The sequence below is a fragment of the Schistocerca americana genome, chromosome 2 (assembly GCF_021461395.2).
Source record: "Schistocerca americana isolate TAMUIC-IGC-003095 chromosome 2, iqSchAmer2.1, whole genome shotgun sequence".
Lineage (NCBI taxonomy): Eukaryota > Metazoa > Arthropoda > Insecta > Orthoptera > Acrididae > Schistocerca > Schistocerca americana.
Window position 1 is genome coordinate 975468703 of NC_060120.1, and position 18237 is coordinate 975486939.

The 18237-nt window shown below is 44.1% G+C and overlaps 1 protein-coding gene across 1 annotated transcript in view; it reads left to right on the forward strand.

Moving 5' to 3' along the window:
- LOC124596347 (neutral ceramidase-like) overlaps nt 1-18237 on the forward strand; it is a 250713-nt gene that overhangs the window by 224689 nt on the left and 7787 nt on the right. The window contains exons 11-12 of the mRNA XM_047135449.1: nt 339-506; nt 1756-1874. Of these exons, the coding sequence (XP_046991405.1) occupies nt 339-506; nt 1756-1874 (287 nt within the window). The remainder of the gene's footprint in view (nt 1-338; nt 507-1755; nt 1875-18237) is intronic.

The following is an 18237-nucleotide window of genomic DNA, read 5'->3' on the forward strand; positions in this document are numbered from 1 at the left end:
TATACAGCTACCAGCGGAAGGAGAGGGAACGTCATCCCGGCTAAACCTGAGTGTAGGCTCAACACCTGTCATGCAAGCCTTGAAGTATACTACAACCTCATGGTAATCATGTTGCAGAGTTTCGCGGGATAGCCGCGCGGTCTAGGGCGCCTCACCACGGCCCGCGTGGCAGCTGCCGTCGGAGGTTCGAGTCCTCCCTCGGGCATGGGTGTGTGTCTTGTCCTTAGCGTAAGTTAGTTTAAGTTAGATTAACTAGTGTGTAAGCCTAGGGACCGATGACCTCAGTGATTTGGTCCCATGAGAACTTATCACAAATTGCCAATTTCCAAATGTTGCAGAATAGGACCCTGGAACCTGGACCTTCGCCACCAGACTTGTCCAAGGAGGTGATCCAGCTGACGCCCGGCGTGGTGTACGACCTGCCCCCGTGGCGGTCACCGTTCGGTTACGTGGTGCAGCAGCCACCTGCCACAGCCAGGCCCGGAGACATCGTCACCGCCACTTTCGTGAGTAAATTCTCAAGTCTGTCAGGGGAAACGAAGCCCAAGAGCAAAGTGTCACTCACTTTCCTCCGTTCTCGTTGCATTCTATTAGTAAGCACACTGACCAAAATATTAGTCAGCCCCAGTAATTACCGTGCAACACCTTACCTATCCCTGGAAATGTCTTCAGCTCAGAGAAGAAGAGAGTCTACAAGTTTCTTAAGGTATGCCACATAAACCTGAAGTCGTTGACTGGAGATTGGATCTCGCAGCGCTACTAAATTGCGGGGATTTGTACTACTACGTTTCATTCGCGGTTCCAAATACTCCCTGGCATTTCTGTGGGTTTCGGATAGGATGATTTAGCGCGTTAATCGAGATGTTATAGGATGTCCGAATGTTCCTCGAGGCAGGAGCAAGTGTGTGCAATCCTGTGAACATGCCATTTGTTTGTCCAGGAAGAAATGCGACTGCATTCTCGTAAGTTATTTCAGTACCCGCTGTGCTGGGAGAAGCTCATGTTTCACATATGTTGCAACTTCACTTTTCTGGGTATCTTAAGACGGAGGACGACTGACGCTGCTGGTGCTGTTAGGAAGTTAAACACGTTACAACAGATGTGAATGCACACGCGTGAAGAGAGTGTCACAGTAAGCTATGACAATTATTTGGCCGAGGAATCCTCTTCCCCAGCCTATGCTCTTCTCTCTCTACGACAAGAAGAACATTTTCGTCGTCTTCCACCCACTCTCTATCTCCTGCATCAACTATAGCAGAAGTGAACACCGCAGGTATCTATAGCATACAAGTCATGTCCAATGTTTCAGTCTAAACACTGGAATTCCGTAAGACTTGGGATTTCACAGTTTAAATCGACTATACTTTCGGAATGGCACTAGCTTCAGTAGTCGCTACACGTGTTTCCGATATACCTACCAATTACTCAAATATTTCAAGGAATTTTGAAATGCTTCAAACCTTTTCTCCTTGTTACTGGTGAGTGTGCAGTCTGCAACCTTAACTGAAGGTATATGGTATCTGCTCGAAATAACTTTCTGATTTTTCTGCCTTGATTTGTCGCATAATAATAAGTAAATGAAGTAGCAGGTGTTCATGAACAACATGAAGAGAAGATTAACAGGTATAGCAAATACAACAATGTGCAGTGTAACTATTTCAACAGCCAGAGCCCAGGAAATTAGGCAATTTTCGCAAAACCTTTGATAAACTGGGCTGCTTGGTCTTGTGACAACAGTTGATTTTCTTCCCACAGGTGGCAGGGAATCCGCGGAACAACCTGCAGCACGGAGGGTCGTACCTGACCGTGGAGAAGAAGGAACCCTACTCCGGAAACTGGACCGTCGTCGCCACAGACGCCGACTGGGAGACGAAGTGAGTTCCCCTCTCTCTCTGCCGACAGTACCACTCACAGTGCAGGCACACTAAGTGCGATTTGTAACTTTCATCGTTCTCAGCTAACTACGTAAAAATAACATATCATCCTCTGCCAATGAGGTTATCAGGTGCGTGTTGAGGAGGACGTCATTAGCATACAGCTCTTCCAGTCGTTGTCGAATTCCTTGACCTTGGAACTGCTACTAACCGCTCGAATAGCTCCACAGCTGCCCTTAAGAGGCTAAGTGCACCCTGTAAAGTCCTCCCACCAAGGAAAAATCCCTGGCAGGAGTCGAACCCGGCTCCTCCACATCCCAATAAGTCGTGCTGATCACTCACCTACGAAGGCAAACACAAAGTCGAGTACAATTTATCTATTCTGAATGCATTTAATTCGAGTATGACCAATATTAGGTGCATTATAAACACTAATTGTAATCAAAAAGTAAAACTAAATTTTCACTTACCTAGTTTATGTTGTTGCTGACGATACTTCACTGCAGTCAATTGTTGAACTCGTTTCTTAGGCTCTCCATAGAATCCAAGTTGAAAGGAATATGTTGAAAACACTACTTAGAGAAATTGTTAGAGTGTTGGAACATCTGCTAACGAACAGCTTCTACAGTACTAGAGGGAACCATGGAGGACGAAATCGACATGTCAAGTCAGATTATGGAATATATCTAACATGTCGTTGAAGTCGTTAGGTGTTTAGTGGTACCGTGAAGAAGATGGCACAGGAGTGTAAGTCTTGGAGGGTCGCCCCAGACCAATCACCACACTGAAGGGCTGATGTTTAAAATACGTTACTGTACTTGTACTGGTCATTAATTTATACTTATTTTCATTGCCATCATCTACTAACGCATTTTTTTAATACGTTAAATACGTTCCACTGTTGCTAGTTGCGGCGTTAGGGGAACTGTTTTCTCTGAAATCTGTTTTACCAGTTATCGAATCGTAGTACATCGTTACAAGCACCGTGAGATGAAGAAGAGAGAAAAATGCGCACAAGTGTTGAACGCATGTTCCTTGACTTCGGTACGACATTCAATGTGGTTCGATACTGTAGCATGAACAAAAAATGCTTAAGAGTTAACAGACCAGCTACGCCACTCTCACAGGTAGAATTCAAAATGTTTTAACAGGGTGAAATCGACAAATGTAAAAGTAACTGCAGAAGTATCCAAAAGAGAAATGTCGACTGTGTTTAAAGGACGTCATTTTCCGCTTACGACCTTAGAAGTTTTCTTATTAAAAAAGATAAGAACACGTACAGCTAGAAAAGGGAAAAATGACGTTCCTTAAACAACACATATAGGCTATGGACCCATATTACAAGAACCAAAGGCCGTTAAATAGCGGGTAGCGTCGGAAGGTACGTTGCAGTTTTTTGGCTGATGCTGCTGTGAGTAGGAAGATCGTGTCTCTATAAAACAGGAGAGGTATGCAGGAAGATATGCGGATGACCGACACTTTGTGCAGGGACTTCTAGGTGCCCCTCAAAGTAAATAAATACGTGTTGCGCATAAACTGGCGGAAAAACTTATTATTCTTCTATTATACGCCTCTCAACTGTGCAGTGTGCCTCAGTAACCGTCTGAAGTGACCTAAAATGGAACGAGCATAAAGGACTGATTGTACAGGTTATTCGTAAGTGCTGCCCGAGTTTCAGAAATCGGCTGCGCAAAAACTACAAGACTTGGAGAAAAATGACACACATCAATGATATAGAAGTTTCGATCAGTAATACACGGTATGGCATAGCTGCACAGTGCACTGCCAGGGGGGCAGGCATCTGAGATAATGTAAACAAATCATTCGCACCTCATAATCGCATCGTATGACTTCGAGCTTCCAAAGTGACTTTTCGTAGTTGCGCCTTTATGAGCTAGTAACAGCGACTTTGATAAATTTCTCTCGCATATTGACATTTGTCGCATCACAGACGTTAACATTATTGAACACAGGTAATACGAGCTAACATCTTGGAGAAATCCTCTGTCCACTTATACGTGTTTGTTTTCCGTATCTCTTGTAGTTTTCGCGTCTTCTGAAACGCTAGAGGTACTTTTGATTCACCGTGTAGAACAAGTAAACAATAAACAGAATCCTATGTAAATGTAATTCGCCCATGAAGGAGGCATCTTACAAAAACCATTCCGTGACAGATTCTTGAGTATTGCTCGTCATTCTGAGCCACGTGCTAGTTAGGAAAATACGAAGAAGAGCTGAACATTTTCGGTTCACTTAGCCAGCGTGATAGCTTCTTGGAGATCCTTAACAAATTCCAGTGTAAGAAGCTACAAGAGAGGCGTTGCGCTTCAAGGAAAGGTTTTTTACTAAAATTCCAAGAGCATGCGTTCAAGGAAGTGCCAAGCAACGTATTAAGTCGGCCCACGTACAACTCGCGAAATAGCCGTGACGGGAAAGTCAAAGAAATTAGAAATCATATCGAGCCATACGGATAATCGCGCTTCCCACACACTGTTCGCAGTCGGAATAGGAAAGATGACTCATGGTGATAATGTTTGGTTTCTGGGGCGCTCAACTGCGTGGTCGTCAGCGCCCCAAAGATGACTCACACACGTAATCGCCGCCGCATGCCGGAGGGTGGTGTATTGCAGAGTATGGATGGGCAATTTACTCCACGTCTCCTGCAAAGTCTCCAGTTCGTTCCCAGAACGAAATATTCTGGAAGAAACCTCTTTGACTGTGTCTAAGACACTTCCCCGCAATATCCTTTCGTCCAGGAGTGCTAGTCGCAAAAGTTATACAGATGCGCTTGCGTGAAGCAGAACTTGAGTTTAATTCGGCGTATAAAATGTTCGCACAACTTAGGGGAATGCAGCCAGGTGATGTTTTCGACTACAGCCGATATTTCGACAGATGCACACCTGTCTTTTCAAGGCACGATTGCAATGAGAGATCGCCTTACAAGGAAATTTAAAACGTTGGTATGTGTGGTATATACCGAAAGACAACACACACACACACACACACTGTACATACCAGAGGCATCGTTAGATCTATAGGGTGAATCATCTAAAACGTGTACCGAATATGAGGGTGAAGATTTGTGTGATGTGATAGAAGAAGAAACAGGAGTCGATTTAGAAGAGATAGGGGATCCAGTATTAGAATCGGAATTTAAAAGAGCTTTGGAGGACTTACGGTCAAATAAGGCAGAAGGGATAGATAACATTCCATCTGAATTTCTAAAATCATTGGGGGAAGTGGCAACAAAATGACTATTCACGTTGGTGTGTAGAATATATGAGTCTGGCGACATACCATCTGACTTTCGGAAAAGCATCATCCACACAATTCCGAAGACGGCAAGAGTTGACAAGTGCGAGAATTATCGCACAATCAGCTTAACAGCTCATGCATCGAAGCTGCTTACAAGAATAATATACAGAAGAATGGAAAAGAAAATTGAGAATGCGCTAGGTGACGATCAGTTTGGCTTTAGGGAAAGTAAAGGGGCGAGAGAGGCAATTCTGACGTTACGGCTCATAATGGAAGCAAGGCTAAAGAAAAATCAAGACACTTTCATAGGATTTGTCGACATGGAAAGAGCGTTCGACAATATAAAATGGTGCAAGCTGTTCGCGATTCTTAAAAAAGTAGGGGTAAGGTATAGGGAGAGACGGGTCATATACAAAATGTACAACAACCAAGAGGGAATAATAAGAGTGGACGATCAAGAACGAAGTGCTCGTATTAAGAAGGGTGTAAGACAAGGCTGTAGCCTTTCGCCCCTACTCATCAGTCTGTACATCGAGGAAGCAATGATGGAAATAAAAGAAAGGTTCGGGAGCGGAATTAAAATACAAGGTAAAAGGATATCAGTGATACGATTCGCTGATGACATTGCTATCCTGAGTGAAAGTGAATAAGAATTAAATGATCTGCTGAACGGAATGAACAGTCTAATGAGTACACATTATGGTTTGAGAGTAAGTCGGAGAAAGACGAAGGTAATGAGAAATGGTAGAAATGAGAACAGCGAGAAACGCAACATCAGGATAGATGGTCACGAAGTCAATGAAGTTAAGGAATTCTGCTACCTAGGCAGTAAAATAACCAATGACGGACGGAGCAAGGAGGACATCAAAAGCAGACTCGATATGGCAAAAAAGGCATTTCTGGCGAAGAGAAGTCTACTAATATCAAATACCGGCCTTAATTTGAGGAAGAAATTTCTGAGGATGTACGTCTGGAGTACAGCATTGTATGGTAGTGAAACATGGACTTTGGGAAAACCGGAACAGAAGAGAATCGAAGCATTTGAAATGTGGTGCTATAGACGAATGTTGAAAATTAGGTGGACTGATAAGGTAAGGAATGAGGAGGTTCTATGCAGAATCGGAGAGGAAAGGAATATGTGGAAAACACTCATAAGGAGAAGGGACAGGATGATAGGACATCTGCTAAGACATGAGGGAATGACTTCCATAGTACTGGAGGGAGCTGTAGAGGGCAAAAACTGTAGAGGAAGACACAGATTGGAATACGTCAAGCAAATAATTGAGGACGTAGGTTGCAAGCGCTACTCTGAGATGAAGAGGTTAGTACAGGAAAGGAATTCGTGGCGGGCCGCATCAAACCAGTCAGTAGACTGATGACAAAAAAAAAAAACCAAAACACAACACCCAGTCATCACGAGACCGAGAAAATCCCTGACCCCGCCGGGAATCGAACCTTGGGAACCCGAGCGCGGGAAGCGAGAACGCTACCGCACGACCACGAGCTGCGGACTGTTGCGGAAATAGGAAGTAATATTGATGTGCGGTTTTTCAGGTATGGATTGATAGTCAGGGGCTCTTATTGTTGGGCAATTAATAGTTTGTAATAATACTTAGAAAACGTATTTTTCGTGCAAACATAAACTTTTTTAAGTGGAACAACACCTATTGGCATTAACAGAGTAAAGGTAGGATAAATTGGAATATCAGTGCTGTTTACTGCAGAATTCTAGTGAGAGTCGTTAACGGGATTTCATATTGTTCAGTGCCACCGATAGCACATACCAAGTGCATACACTAGCTATGTGCGTTCTGACCAGTAACGAGACATTTGACCAGCACAGGTTGTGTTCAAAATGACCACCAGCATTTTGTCAATTTCAGTAGGCATTGTTCCCTCTGAAAAGTGTATGTTTGCGCAAAAAATACGCTTTCTAAGTATTATTACAATCTGTTTATTGGCTAACAATGCGAGCCCCTGACTGCCAATCCATTCTCTGAGAACCGTAAATCAATAGCACTTTTCGTTTCCGTAATATTTGCTGTGCAACTTTTAGGTGATTCATCCTGTATAGTGAATATTAATTACCAACGGGTAAAGTAGCATCAACTCTGTTCTCTTGTTCTTTGACCGAGGAGACAACAACATTCAAAGCAGAATTCAAGCAAAACGTCTCTATTTATAGGTCAGTTGCTAATTTAATCTCAACTACGTCCATTATAAGAGCATCCCATACAGGAAAGTGCATCCCAGATTCTCCATGCTGGCATATTCCATAGGATAACCGGCGCTAAGGCAATGTTCTGCAATAGCAGCTTTCGTTGGTTGTCGTAACTCTGTATGACGCTTACGCTCAACACACCTGTCCTCTGCAGTCTGAATGTATGACATGCCACATCTGCAACGGATACGTTTAACACCCGACTTACGCAACCTTTCGCAAACCGACATCATTGTTTGCATACCCTAAAAACGCCCTGACCTTACACGCTGGCCGAAAAACACATTTCTGAAAAAATGCTGATATTTCAATGCAGTTATTAAACGAAGCCGAGATAATTCCTTGGAAACAAAATCAAATTTTCAGCAACTAAAATGAATTCTTTTACGAACAACAGCCGAATAACCGCGTTGCTAGATGCAATTGGCGCAGGAGACTTAATACAGTGCATGACTTTCAGAAACGATGGAACAATGTCATGGTCTCGACACCATAACAGAAACAAAAGAGAGCATTACAATCTTACTGAGCAACTGTGACGCTTATCCACCCTCCGCAAACAACGATACATTTCCTCTCCGTAAAGGCAACCAAGGTGATATACGAATGTCTCGGGGCCTAATAAATGTTAAAACAACTTATGGGAAATGAGATGAAAAACTTCTTGGGCAGCCACATGCCTTACGCAGGAAGCATTTCCTACAGGATTTTTCGTATTTTGCTGAATCGTGATGTGAAATGGGTTTCTCGAACACCCTTTTGCGTGTGTAAAGTATGATGAAAAATGTGAAAAAATCTAAAAAAAGATTATTTGAAGGACGGATTCACCATTTTGGAAATTCAAAATAGCCTTAAATGAAATTGAAAGTAAGGGTGGTCGCATTAAGAGTCCAATGGGAATTCCACTGTTAAATGCAGAGGAGACAGCGCATAGTTGCAAAGAGCACACTGAAGGGCTCTTCCAGCGGGAAGACTTGTACGATGACGTGACAGAAGAAAATGCAGGATTCGACAGGGAGGAGATAGAGGATCCAGTATTAGAATCAAAATTTAAAAGAGCTCTGGATGACTTAAGTTGAAATAGGGCAGAAGGGATGGATAGAATTCCATCGGAATTCTAAAATCATTGGGGGAAGGTTCAACTAAACGACTATACGTGTTGGTGTGTAGAATGTATGAGACGGGCGATAGACCATCTGACTTGCGGAAGAACATCATCCACACAATCCTGAAGATAGCAAAAGCCGAGAAGTGCCAAAATTATTGACAATAAGCTTAACAGCTCACGCATCCAAGCTGGTAACAAGAATAATAAATACAATAATGGAAGAGAAAACTGAGGATGTGTTAGCTGACGATCAGTTTGGCTTTACGAAAGGTAAAGACACCAGACACGCAGTTCTAGCGTTGCGGCTGTTAATGGAAGCAAGACTGAAGAAAAATTGACACACTTTCATAGGATATGACGATCTGGAAAAAGCGTTTGACAATGTCAAATGGTGCAAGACGCTCGAAATTCTGAGGAAAATAGGGCTAATCTACAGGAAAAGGCCAGTAATATGCGATATGTACAAGAAACAAGAAAGACCAATAAGAGTGCAGGACCAAGAACGAAGTGCTCAGATTAAAAAGGATGTAAGACAGGGATATAGTCTTTCGTTCCTGGTGATCAATCTATACATCGAAGAAGCATTGAGGGAAATAAAAGAAAATTGAATTAAAATACAGGGTGAAAGGATATCGGTCATAACATTCGCTGATGACTTTGCTATCCGCAGCGAAAGTGACGAAGAACTGGAGGATGTTTTGACTGGAATGAACAGAGTAGTGAATACAGTATATGGAATGAGAGAAAATCGGAGAAAGGCGGAAGTTATAAAAAGCAGCAGAAATGAGAACAGCGAGAAACTTAACATCACAACTAGGGATCACAAGACAGACGAAGTTAAGGAATTCTGCTATCTTGGCAGCAAAACAACCCGTCACGGATGGAGCAAGGAAGACAGAAGAAGCACACTAGCACTAGCGCGAAAATCATTCCTGGCCAAGAGAATTCTGCTAATATCAAACACAGGTCTTAACTTGAGAGAAAAATTTCTGAGAAAGTACGTTTGTAAGGACAACATTGTACTGTAGCGAGACATGTACTGCGGGAAAACCAGAACAGAAGAGAATCGAAGAATTTGAGATGTGGAGCTACCGAAGAATGTTGAAAATTAGGTAGACCGACAAGGTAACGAATGAGGAGATTCTCCGCAGAATCGGCGAGAAATGGAACATGTGGAAAACACTGACAAGAAGACGCGACAGAATGGTAGGACATCTGTTACAACATCACGGAATATCTTCCTTGGTACTAGAGGGAAAACCTGCAAGGGAAGAAAGAGACAGGAATACATTTAGCAAATAACTGAGGACGTAGAGCGCAAGTGTTGCTCTGAGATGAAAAGGTTGGCACTGCAGAGGAATTCGTGGTGGGTCGCATCAAACCAATCTAGAAAACCGATGACACAAGAAAAGGATGAGCTTGGTTTGCGTAAGGCTGGTATTTACGGCATCCGTTGCACATAAGGCATGTTATAAATTTGTCAGATAATCAGGACGGCGGAGGACCAGTGAACTGAGCACGTGTGAAAACGCGCATATGGCACCCAAGCAAAACTGCTGTTGTAGAACACTGTCTTGGCGCCGTTGATCCTATGGAAATTCTGGATTTCATTTCCAGTTCCGGATAGCGTTATAACGAAGCACTTGAGGTTAATAACTAGCAGGTGGCCTTATAGAGACAGTTTTTTGCTTACAAGAATGACATTCGCATTTTCGCACCTAGCAAGTCTCCAGCTGCACTATTTATTGGTGACAATGAGAATTTGTGCCGGACCGGGGCTCTAAACATTTCCTGCTTTGCGCGAGATCTCACCCTAACTGCTTCGGCTACCTGAACACGCTCCCCCGAAAGACCAAAACTAACATACGTCATCGTTCTGTCTGCATCCTATATTCACAAATATACTGTGTATTCCTTGCAGAGAGAAACGTACGATTAAAGTGGCGGCCTTCTTTTTAGGCATGAAACACTAATAAAGTGACCCACCCAGCCATCCGCGCGGTCTAGCGCTCTGCTTCCCGAGGGGGAAGGCTTGCCGGTCCCCGGCACGAATCCGCCCGGCGAATTAGTGTCACGGTCCGGTGTGCCGGCCAGCCTGTGGGTGGCTTTTAGGCGGTTTTCCATATGCCTCGGCGAATGCGGGCTGGTTCCCCTTATTCCTCCTCAGTTACACTACGTCAGCGATTGCTACGCAAACACTGTCACCACCTGCAGATACACCATAATTACTCTACCACGCAAACATTTGGAGTCTGGGATGAGACGTTCCAAGGGGGTGTCCACTGGGGGTCGAATCACACAATAACCCTGAGTTCGGTGTGAGGCGGCGGTGGGGTGGGTGGACTGCTGTAGCCTGTTGTGGAGTTGTGAACCACTGAGAGCTACGGCGGGACGAAGCCTCTCCGTCGTTTCTAGGTCCCCGATTCAATACATACAATAACTAATAAAGTGGCGTGCATGTATGAAGGACACTGGCAGAGCACGTCGAACCAACACAGCCACCGCAGTGCAGTATTTCATGCCTAAAAACAACGCTGCAACTTTAATCAAAAAGTCTGTCCCGGTCCGGGATTCACAGTGCCTGTCGAGTTTAGGATACAGACAAAATAGTGACATGTGGAAACTTGGGCTTGTCTGGGCAGCGTGTTCGGACTGCCGAAGCGATTAAGACGACCGCTGGCGTAAGGAGGGAAATCCGGGTTCAATTCCTGGTTCGGAACAAATTTTCACTGTCCCCAATAAATAGTGCATCTGGTGCGAATATAATTCTTGTATTTCGTACAGCTAACGATCGCAGTAGTGCCTGTTAATTCTGACACTCGTGCATGTCTCAAGGACAGTACAGAGTACACCCAATCACCACTGGCACTGCGATGTAGTATAGATTTTTGTTTAAATTCCGCTTGGAATCCTGTTGTCTCCCTGGTCAAACAACAGAGGTACAGCCTCTGTTGTTGCTACCACAAGCGACACTAATTAATAATTACGGCCTATAACTTCTGAAGTTAGTCATATTTTGTTGTGTGTGGTGCTAGTGTGTACTGCGCGCGCGCGTATGTGTGTGTGTGTGTGTGTGTGTGTGTGTGAGTGCATGCGTGCGTGCGTGCGTGCGTGCACGCGCGCGATCTCTCGTTGCATTTGTGCTTTGAAAATGACAGGGTGTTCACCTGGCAGAGGGCGGTTGTCGAAGATGTCACTTGGCTGCATTCCCGTAACATGTATGTACTTTTGTGGAGTTCGAAAAATGTGGAATAGGTACTAGTGGATCTAATGGTGTGGGGACAGACCTGGATAACTCTGTTCACAACGCATTTGCTATCAGAAGCTGAAGTAGCGTGTTTGAGTCACGGTGAGGAACACAGTTTTAAACCGCCAGGAAGTTTTATCCATTTAGTGCTGTTGAGAAAAACGTTCTCGGATGTCTCATCTGCACATGTCAGTTGGACAACACGGAAATGTACTGGAAACGATGAAGGTAGGCCACTGCATAATTACATCTCCCGCGGATGTTTAAACGATTTAGATGAGACAAGTTTATCGCCTGAAACGGCAGCTCGCCGGCGAATTGCTTAGTTGTTTACCCAGCTGAGGTTTGGTCCTGCTGTCGAGAACACTCCAGTACTGGTTATTGCGAAAAGTTCGTCGTCCATCCTACGCGGGGAACTCGCGTTATTGGACGGAAATATTTCTACGCTAGTGGAAGATGCGGGTGCAGGCCGGATAGTAAGTCGGCAGACAGCCATTTGAAAAGAAGAAATGTCGCAAAACCCTCACACATTCTAAGGTATCAGTTTCACGGTGAAACATACAAGCGCCGAGGGTATGTAGCTGAGTAAAGTTAGTAATTGTCGCACTGTTAATTCTGAATGATTTATGAAATAACACAAGGCAAGGTAAACGTTAACCGACTATATGGACTAAGTTGTTTACAGTTTTATTAAGTATGAAAACTCACGATTGTAGAAGTTTACGCGCACTTGGTGAGTAATGCATTCCCCATTTCCTCCCAACACGTCCCTGAACTATGCCCGTCATACCCACTACTTTATTTTCAAAAAATTAGATTTTTGTACAATGTTGTTTAGATGAATAATACAGCAAGTATATGCAACAGAATTAGAATTAGTACCTTCGAAGTTTTGTTAAGTAATCAAATTTTAAGTAACGTGAACGCCAATTTAACATAAATCGGGTGCTATGGGACACGATATATCTAACTGAAAATGACTCACAGCAAAAGATTTATTCATTTCAACAGATATTCCGACAAGGGACTGCCGTGGCTGTAACTTATATCTTAGGAAAGCTATGTATAGTCTCGGTCACAGTATTTCATTTTGTTCTTTTAGGCGCACGCTGTTCCGAGACAAAACTCGATTTTCACCAACTCATGAACTTTCTATGGTGTTACATCTTATTTGTTTTATAGCTTGGCAATAAAAGAACGACATATTTGTCAGTTCTACGCTAAAATTATCTGAGATGAGACAACTGCTGGCTGAAAGACGTGTAACAGCCAAAAATGAAATTTTCACTCCGCAGCGGAGTGTGCGCTGAGATGAAACTTCCTGGCAGATTAAAACTGTGTGCCGGACCGAGACTCGAAGTCGGGGCCTTTGCCTTTCGCGGGCAATTGCTCTACCAATTGAGCTTCCCAAGCACGACTCACGACCCGTCCTCACAGCTTTAATTCCGCCAGTACCTCGTCTCCTACCTTCCAAACTTCGCAGAAGCTCTCCTGCATACCTTGCAGAACAAGTCGTGAGTCGCGCTTGGGTGGCTCAGTTGGTAGAGCACTTGCTCGCGAAAGACAAAGGTCTCGAGTTCGAGTCTCGGTCCGCCACACAGTTTTAATCAGCCAGGAAGTTTCAGCCAAAAACTTCTCTGTATAGTCTTTGAAAATGGACCTGTTGCTTGAAACGCGTTCGAACAAAACAGTTAAACAAAATATGAACGCTGGAGAGGGCGTATTGCTAAAAAAATTTACCTGAACGAAAACTATCCATCGCTCATCAAAAAATCATCACGATAATCAGTTGATGGGAACTACAAAATGAGTGTCGCAGTTGCATCGTATAGAAAAGCGTCCAGCTCTGTATGGACGAACGTACGACAAGGAGAATCCTGTTAAAATGCACAGATCAACCACAAAAAGACTATTTTTAATAAGTATAGGCCGCATTTCTGTGATTTTTAGTGTGGTGCTGTTGTGTCTAGACAAGACAGCCTAGACACAATGAGAGGAAGCCGACAGGCACGCGCTAAGCCAAAGAGGGTGCATGAGGTCTGAAGCAGGATACGTAATGATTGCTATAAAGAAAAGTACGTAGCTTCTGTAATACTTAACTTTAATCCATCCTTTTGGTACATCTGGAGATTGTGGCGATACAAGTGAGACTCTTTAGATACATGGAATGTTACTAATGGCGCCTTGCTAGGTCGTAGCCATTGACTTAGCTGAAGGCTATTCTAACTATCTGCTCGGCAAAGGAGCGAGGCTTCGTCAGTGTAGTCGCTAGCAAAGTCGTCCGTACAACTGGGGCGAGTGCTAGTATGTCTCTCGAGACCTGCCGTGTGGTGGCGCTCGGTCTGCGATCTCACAGTGGCGACACGCGGGTCCGACATGTACTAATGGACCGCGGCCGATTTAAAGCTACCACCTAGCAAGTGTGGTGTCTGGCGGTGACACCACAGGTGCAGTATCAAAACTGACTCATAAAACACCATTTATTTACAATCTCCACTCATTATTCAAAACATGGATTTTTGCCTATTTTAAGTATACTTTATTTAACCGCTCTGCCGGAAAAAAATACTGCAGTACCAAGAAGGAATTGTGCTAATAAAAGGAAAGTTGGTAGACGTCTTTCTACATCTGAAAGATGATGTCGAATACGAGTAGCGCTAGCAAAGCCGCTATGAGGATGCCGATCAAATTAGCTTTAAATACACGCTGAAACGGTCGTGAGCGTTACTTTCCTTTGAGACTGGACGTAGTGAGCTGATGTTAGTCAAGAATGCCCTTAAGACGAGAAATACACCATTGTCAACAGTTCACTATTAACGAAGTCGTGTAATAGGGCTACGAGAAGCTGCGTGTTCATTCTGCGATATTTCGGAAAGATTTGGCGAGTTTGCAGCCATTGTACATCATTTCTGGCAGCGGTAGTCACGAGACTAACAATAGGCCAAGTGGCACAACAGACAGGGAAGACCAACGTGTTTGGCGTGTGGCTCAGGCACGCCGTACTGCCTCTGCAACAGAAACTTGAGTGGCAGCTGGTACCACAGTGACACAACGAACTGTAACGAACCGATTACTTCCAGGACCGCTCCAGGCTAGACTCCATGTAGCGTGCATTCCACCCACCACAAACAACCACCATTTGTGACTACAGTGGTGTCAAGCGAAAGCTCATTGGAGGGGAGAGTGGAGGTCTGTTGTGTTTTCGGATGACAGCTGGTGCTATCTCGGAGCCAGTGATGACCATGTGTTGGTCGGAAGGAGGCCACTTGAGAGCCTGCAACCAACCTGCGTGCGTGGTAGACATAAGGGACCTACGCCGGGAGTTATGGTCTGGGTTGTGATTTCTTATGACAGCAGGAGAACTCTTCTGGTTATCCAAGCGCCCTGACTGCAAATTTGTGCGTGAATGTGGTGATTCGACCTGTTGTGCTGCCATTCATGAACAGCATTCCTGGGGAAGTTGTCCAACAGCACAATGCGCGCCCACATATAACCTCTTGTAACTAAACATGCTCTAGAGAGTGTCAAAACGTTGCCTTGGTCTGCTCGATCATCAGATGTGTCTCCAATCGAGCACATATGAAATTTTTGATGACATTATCCTTAACGTTTGTAGCAATACCCCATCTGATACGGGAGGACAAGCATCGCTCTTTATACACTACTTGCCATCAAAATTGCTACACCAATAAGGAATGCAGATGACAAAAATGGTTCAAATGGCTCTGAGCACTATGGGACTTAACATCTATGGTCATCAGTCCCCTAGAACTTAGAACTACTTAAACCTAACTAACCTAAGGACATCACACAACACCCAGTCATCACGAGGCAGAGAAAATCCCTGACCCCGTGCAGATGAAAAATGGGTATTCATTGGACAAATATATTACACTAAAACTGACAAGCGATTACATTTTCACGCAATTTGGGTGCATAGATCCTGAGAAATCAGTACCCAGAACAACCACCTCTGGCCGTAATAACGGCCTTGATACGCCTGGGCATTGAGTCAAACAGAACTTGGATGGCGTGTACAGGTACAGCTGCCCATGCACCTTCAACACGATACCACAGTTTATCAAGAGTAGTGAGTGGCGTATTGTGACGAGCCAGTTGCTCGACCACCATTGACCAGACGTTTCCAGTTGGTGAGAGATCTGGAGAATGTGCTGGCCAGAGCAGCAGTCGAACATTTTCTGTATCCAGGAAGTCCCGTACAGGACCTGCAACATTCGGTCGTGCATTACCCTACTGCAATGTAGGGTTTCGCAGGGATCGAATGAAGGGTGAAGCCACGGGTCGTAACACATCTGAAATGTAACGTCCACTGCTCAAAGTGCCGTCAATGCAAACAAGAGGTGACCACTGGCACCCCCATACCTTTACGCCGGGTGATACGCCAGTATGGCGATGACGAATACACGCTTCCAATGTGCGTTCACCGTGATGTCGCCAAACACTCATGCGACCATCATGATGCTGTACACAGAACCTGGATTCATCCGAAAAAATGACGTTTTGCCATTCGTGCACCCAGGTTCGTCGTTGAGTACACCATCGCAGGCCCTCCTATCTGTGACGCAGCGTCAAGGGTAACCGCAGCCATGGTCTCCGAGCTGATAGTCCATGCTGCTGCAGACGTCGTCTAACTGTTCGTGCAGATGGTTGTTCTCTTGCAAAAGTCTCCATCGGTCGACTCAGGGATCGAGACGAGGCTGCACGATCCGTTACAGCCATGCCTGTCATCTCGACTGCTAGTGATACGAGGCCATTGGGATCCAGCACGGCGTTCCGTATTACCCTCCTGAACCCACCGATTCCATATTCTGCTAACAGTCATAGGATCTCGACCAACGAGAGCAGCAATGTCGCGATACGATAAACCGCAATCGCTATAGGCTACAATCCGACCTTTATCAAAGTCGGAAACGTGATGGTACGCATTTCCCCTCCTTACACGAGGCATCACAACAACGTTTCGCCAGGCAACACCGGACAAATGCTGTTTGTGTATGAGAAATCGGTTGGAAACTTTCCTTATGTCAGCACGTTGTACGTGTCGCCACCGACGCCAACCTTGTGCGAATGGTCTGAAAAGCTAATCATTTGCATATCACAGCATCTTCTTCCTGTCTGTTAAATTTGGCACCTGTAGCACGTCAACGTCGTGGTGTAGCAATTTTAATTGCCAGTAGTGTACAATTTAGAACCAAAGCTCCTTACACAAACTGAATCAAGTTATTTGGGCTTGAAGAAGGAAAAAGTTGAACTCTTTGGTTCCAAAGTCAAAGAAAAGAAATCGTTATGTTTCGCACGCTGGAAAACCTTATGAGATTGGCTGTAGATACACGTCTTCGACAGCCACTTTGACTTCTTTGCGAGAGGCAGTTGTAGGTTACTTCACCGAGTGGTACAACACGCAATTCAGTGAGGAAAATCTCTAACAGCTCAGATACTTTAACGACGATACATAATTCCTACGTAATAAAGAGGCGTTTTTGAATAAACGTCGATAAAACCTTTGTTCACATTGATAAATGAAATTACGTCTCATTCCAATCACATGCACTTCTCTAACTTTCTAGTTTATGACGAAGACGATAGTGAAAACAGTTTACATGACAGAAAGTAAACTGAGGTCAGTTTGGAAATCAGTGACGTGAAAACCATGAGATTAAGCTACTAGCCAAGAAAAAGTAGTCGGCAATCTTTTTGTTTGACATGATACTTTTACCAAATAAGGAAGTCAATATCAATGTCAAGGTGCCAGTTGTATTCACACGACAGTGTGAATATCCAGATATACTTTTCCTTCAGTTTCTCTGAATCGATCTAGGTGAATAATAGGAGAGTTCATTTAGGAAGAACGTGGCCGGTAGCCTTCTTGGCTTCGTCCTGTCATAGCTTGAGGTCCATCTTTAACAATCTCTTCATAGACATGAGGTTAAAAATTAACTTTCTCCCTTGTTAAAATCTTTCTGTAGGACACTTTCAAAATTTCGACAGTTCTGCACGGCACAGTGGAGAAGCACAGGATATTGTCTGCTCACTACTTCTGCAAGAGAGCATGGAATCGTAGCGGAGGGCTTACGGAGAGTGGGATTCCCATGTACCTGCTGGGACCAAGTAAGGGAATGACCTTGCCATGTCTGCAGTTAGTGATGGCACCAAAACAGATTAAAGAAGTCATGGTAATCAAAATTATTCTAATACGCATAAAAACTCAGGATCCCGAGTTTCGTATTCCATAATTTTGAGTTACACCATATATGTCCTTGTCTTTTTCGACTTCGATTTGTAACAATTCTGAGAGTTCCTCATAAATTTAACATTGTAAATTGTATTTTTCACTGTCTGTTTTACTATTGTAGGTGTTTCCAGATGTAGACAATTTTCCATTTTAATATCTGTAAGGGTGAGTCGCGGACAACTGAGTCACAGCCTTTTCTGAAATAAAAAATGTGCGTGAATGAGAATAGTTCGTGTTGCTGCCTCAGAATTTTCCGTATTTGTGTATTTTTGTATACCA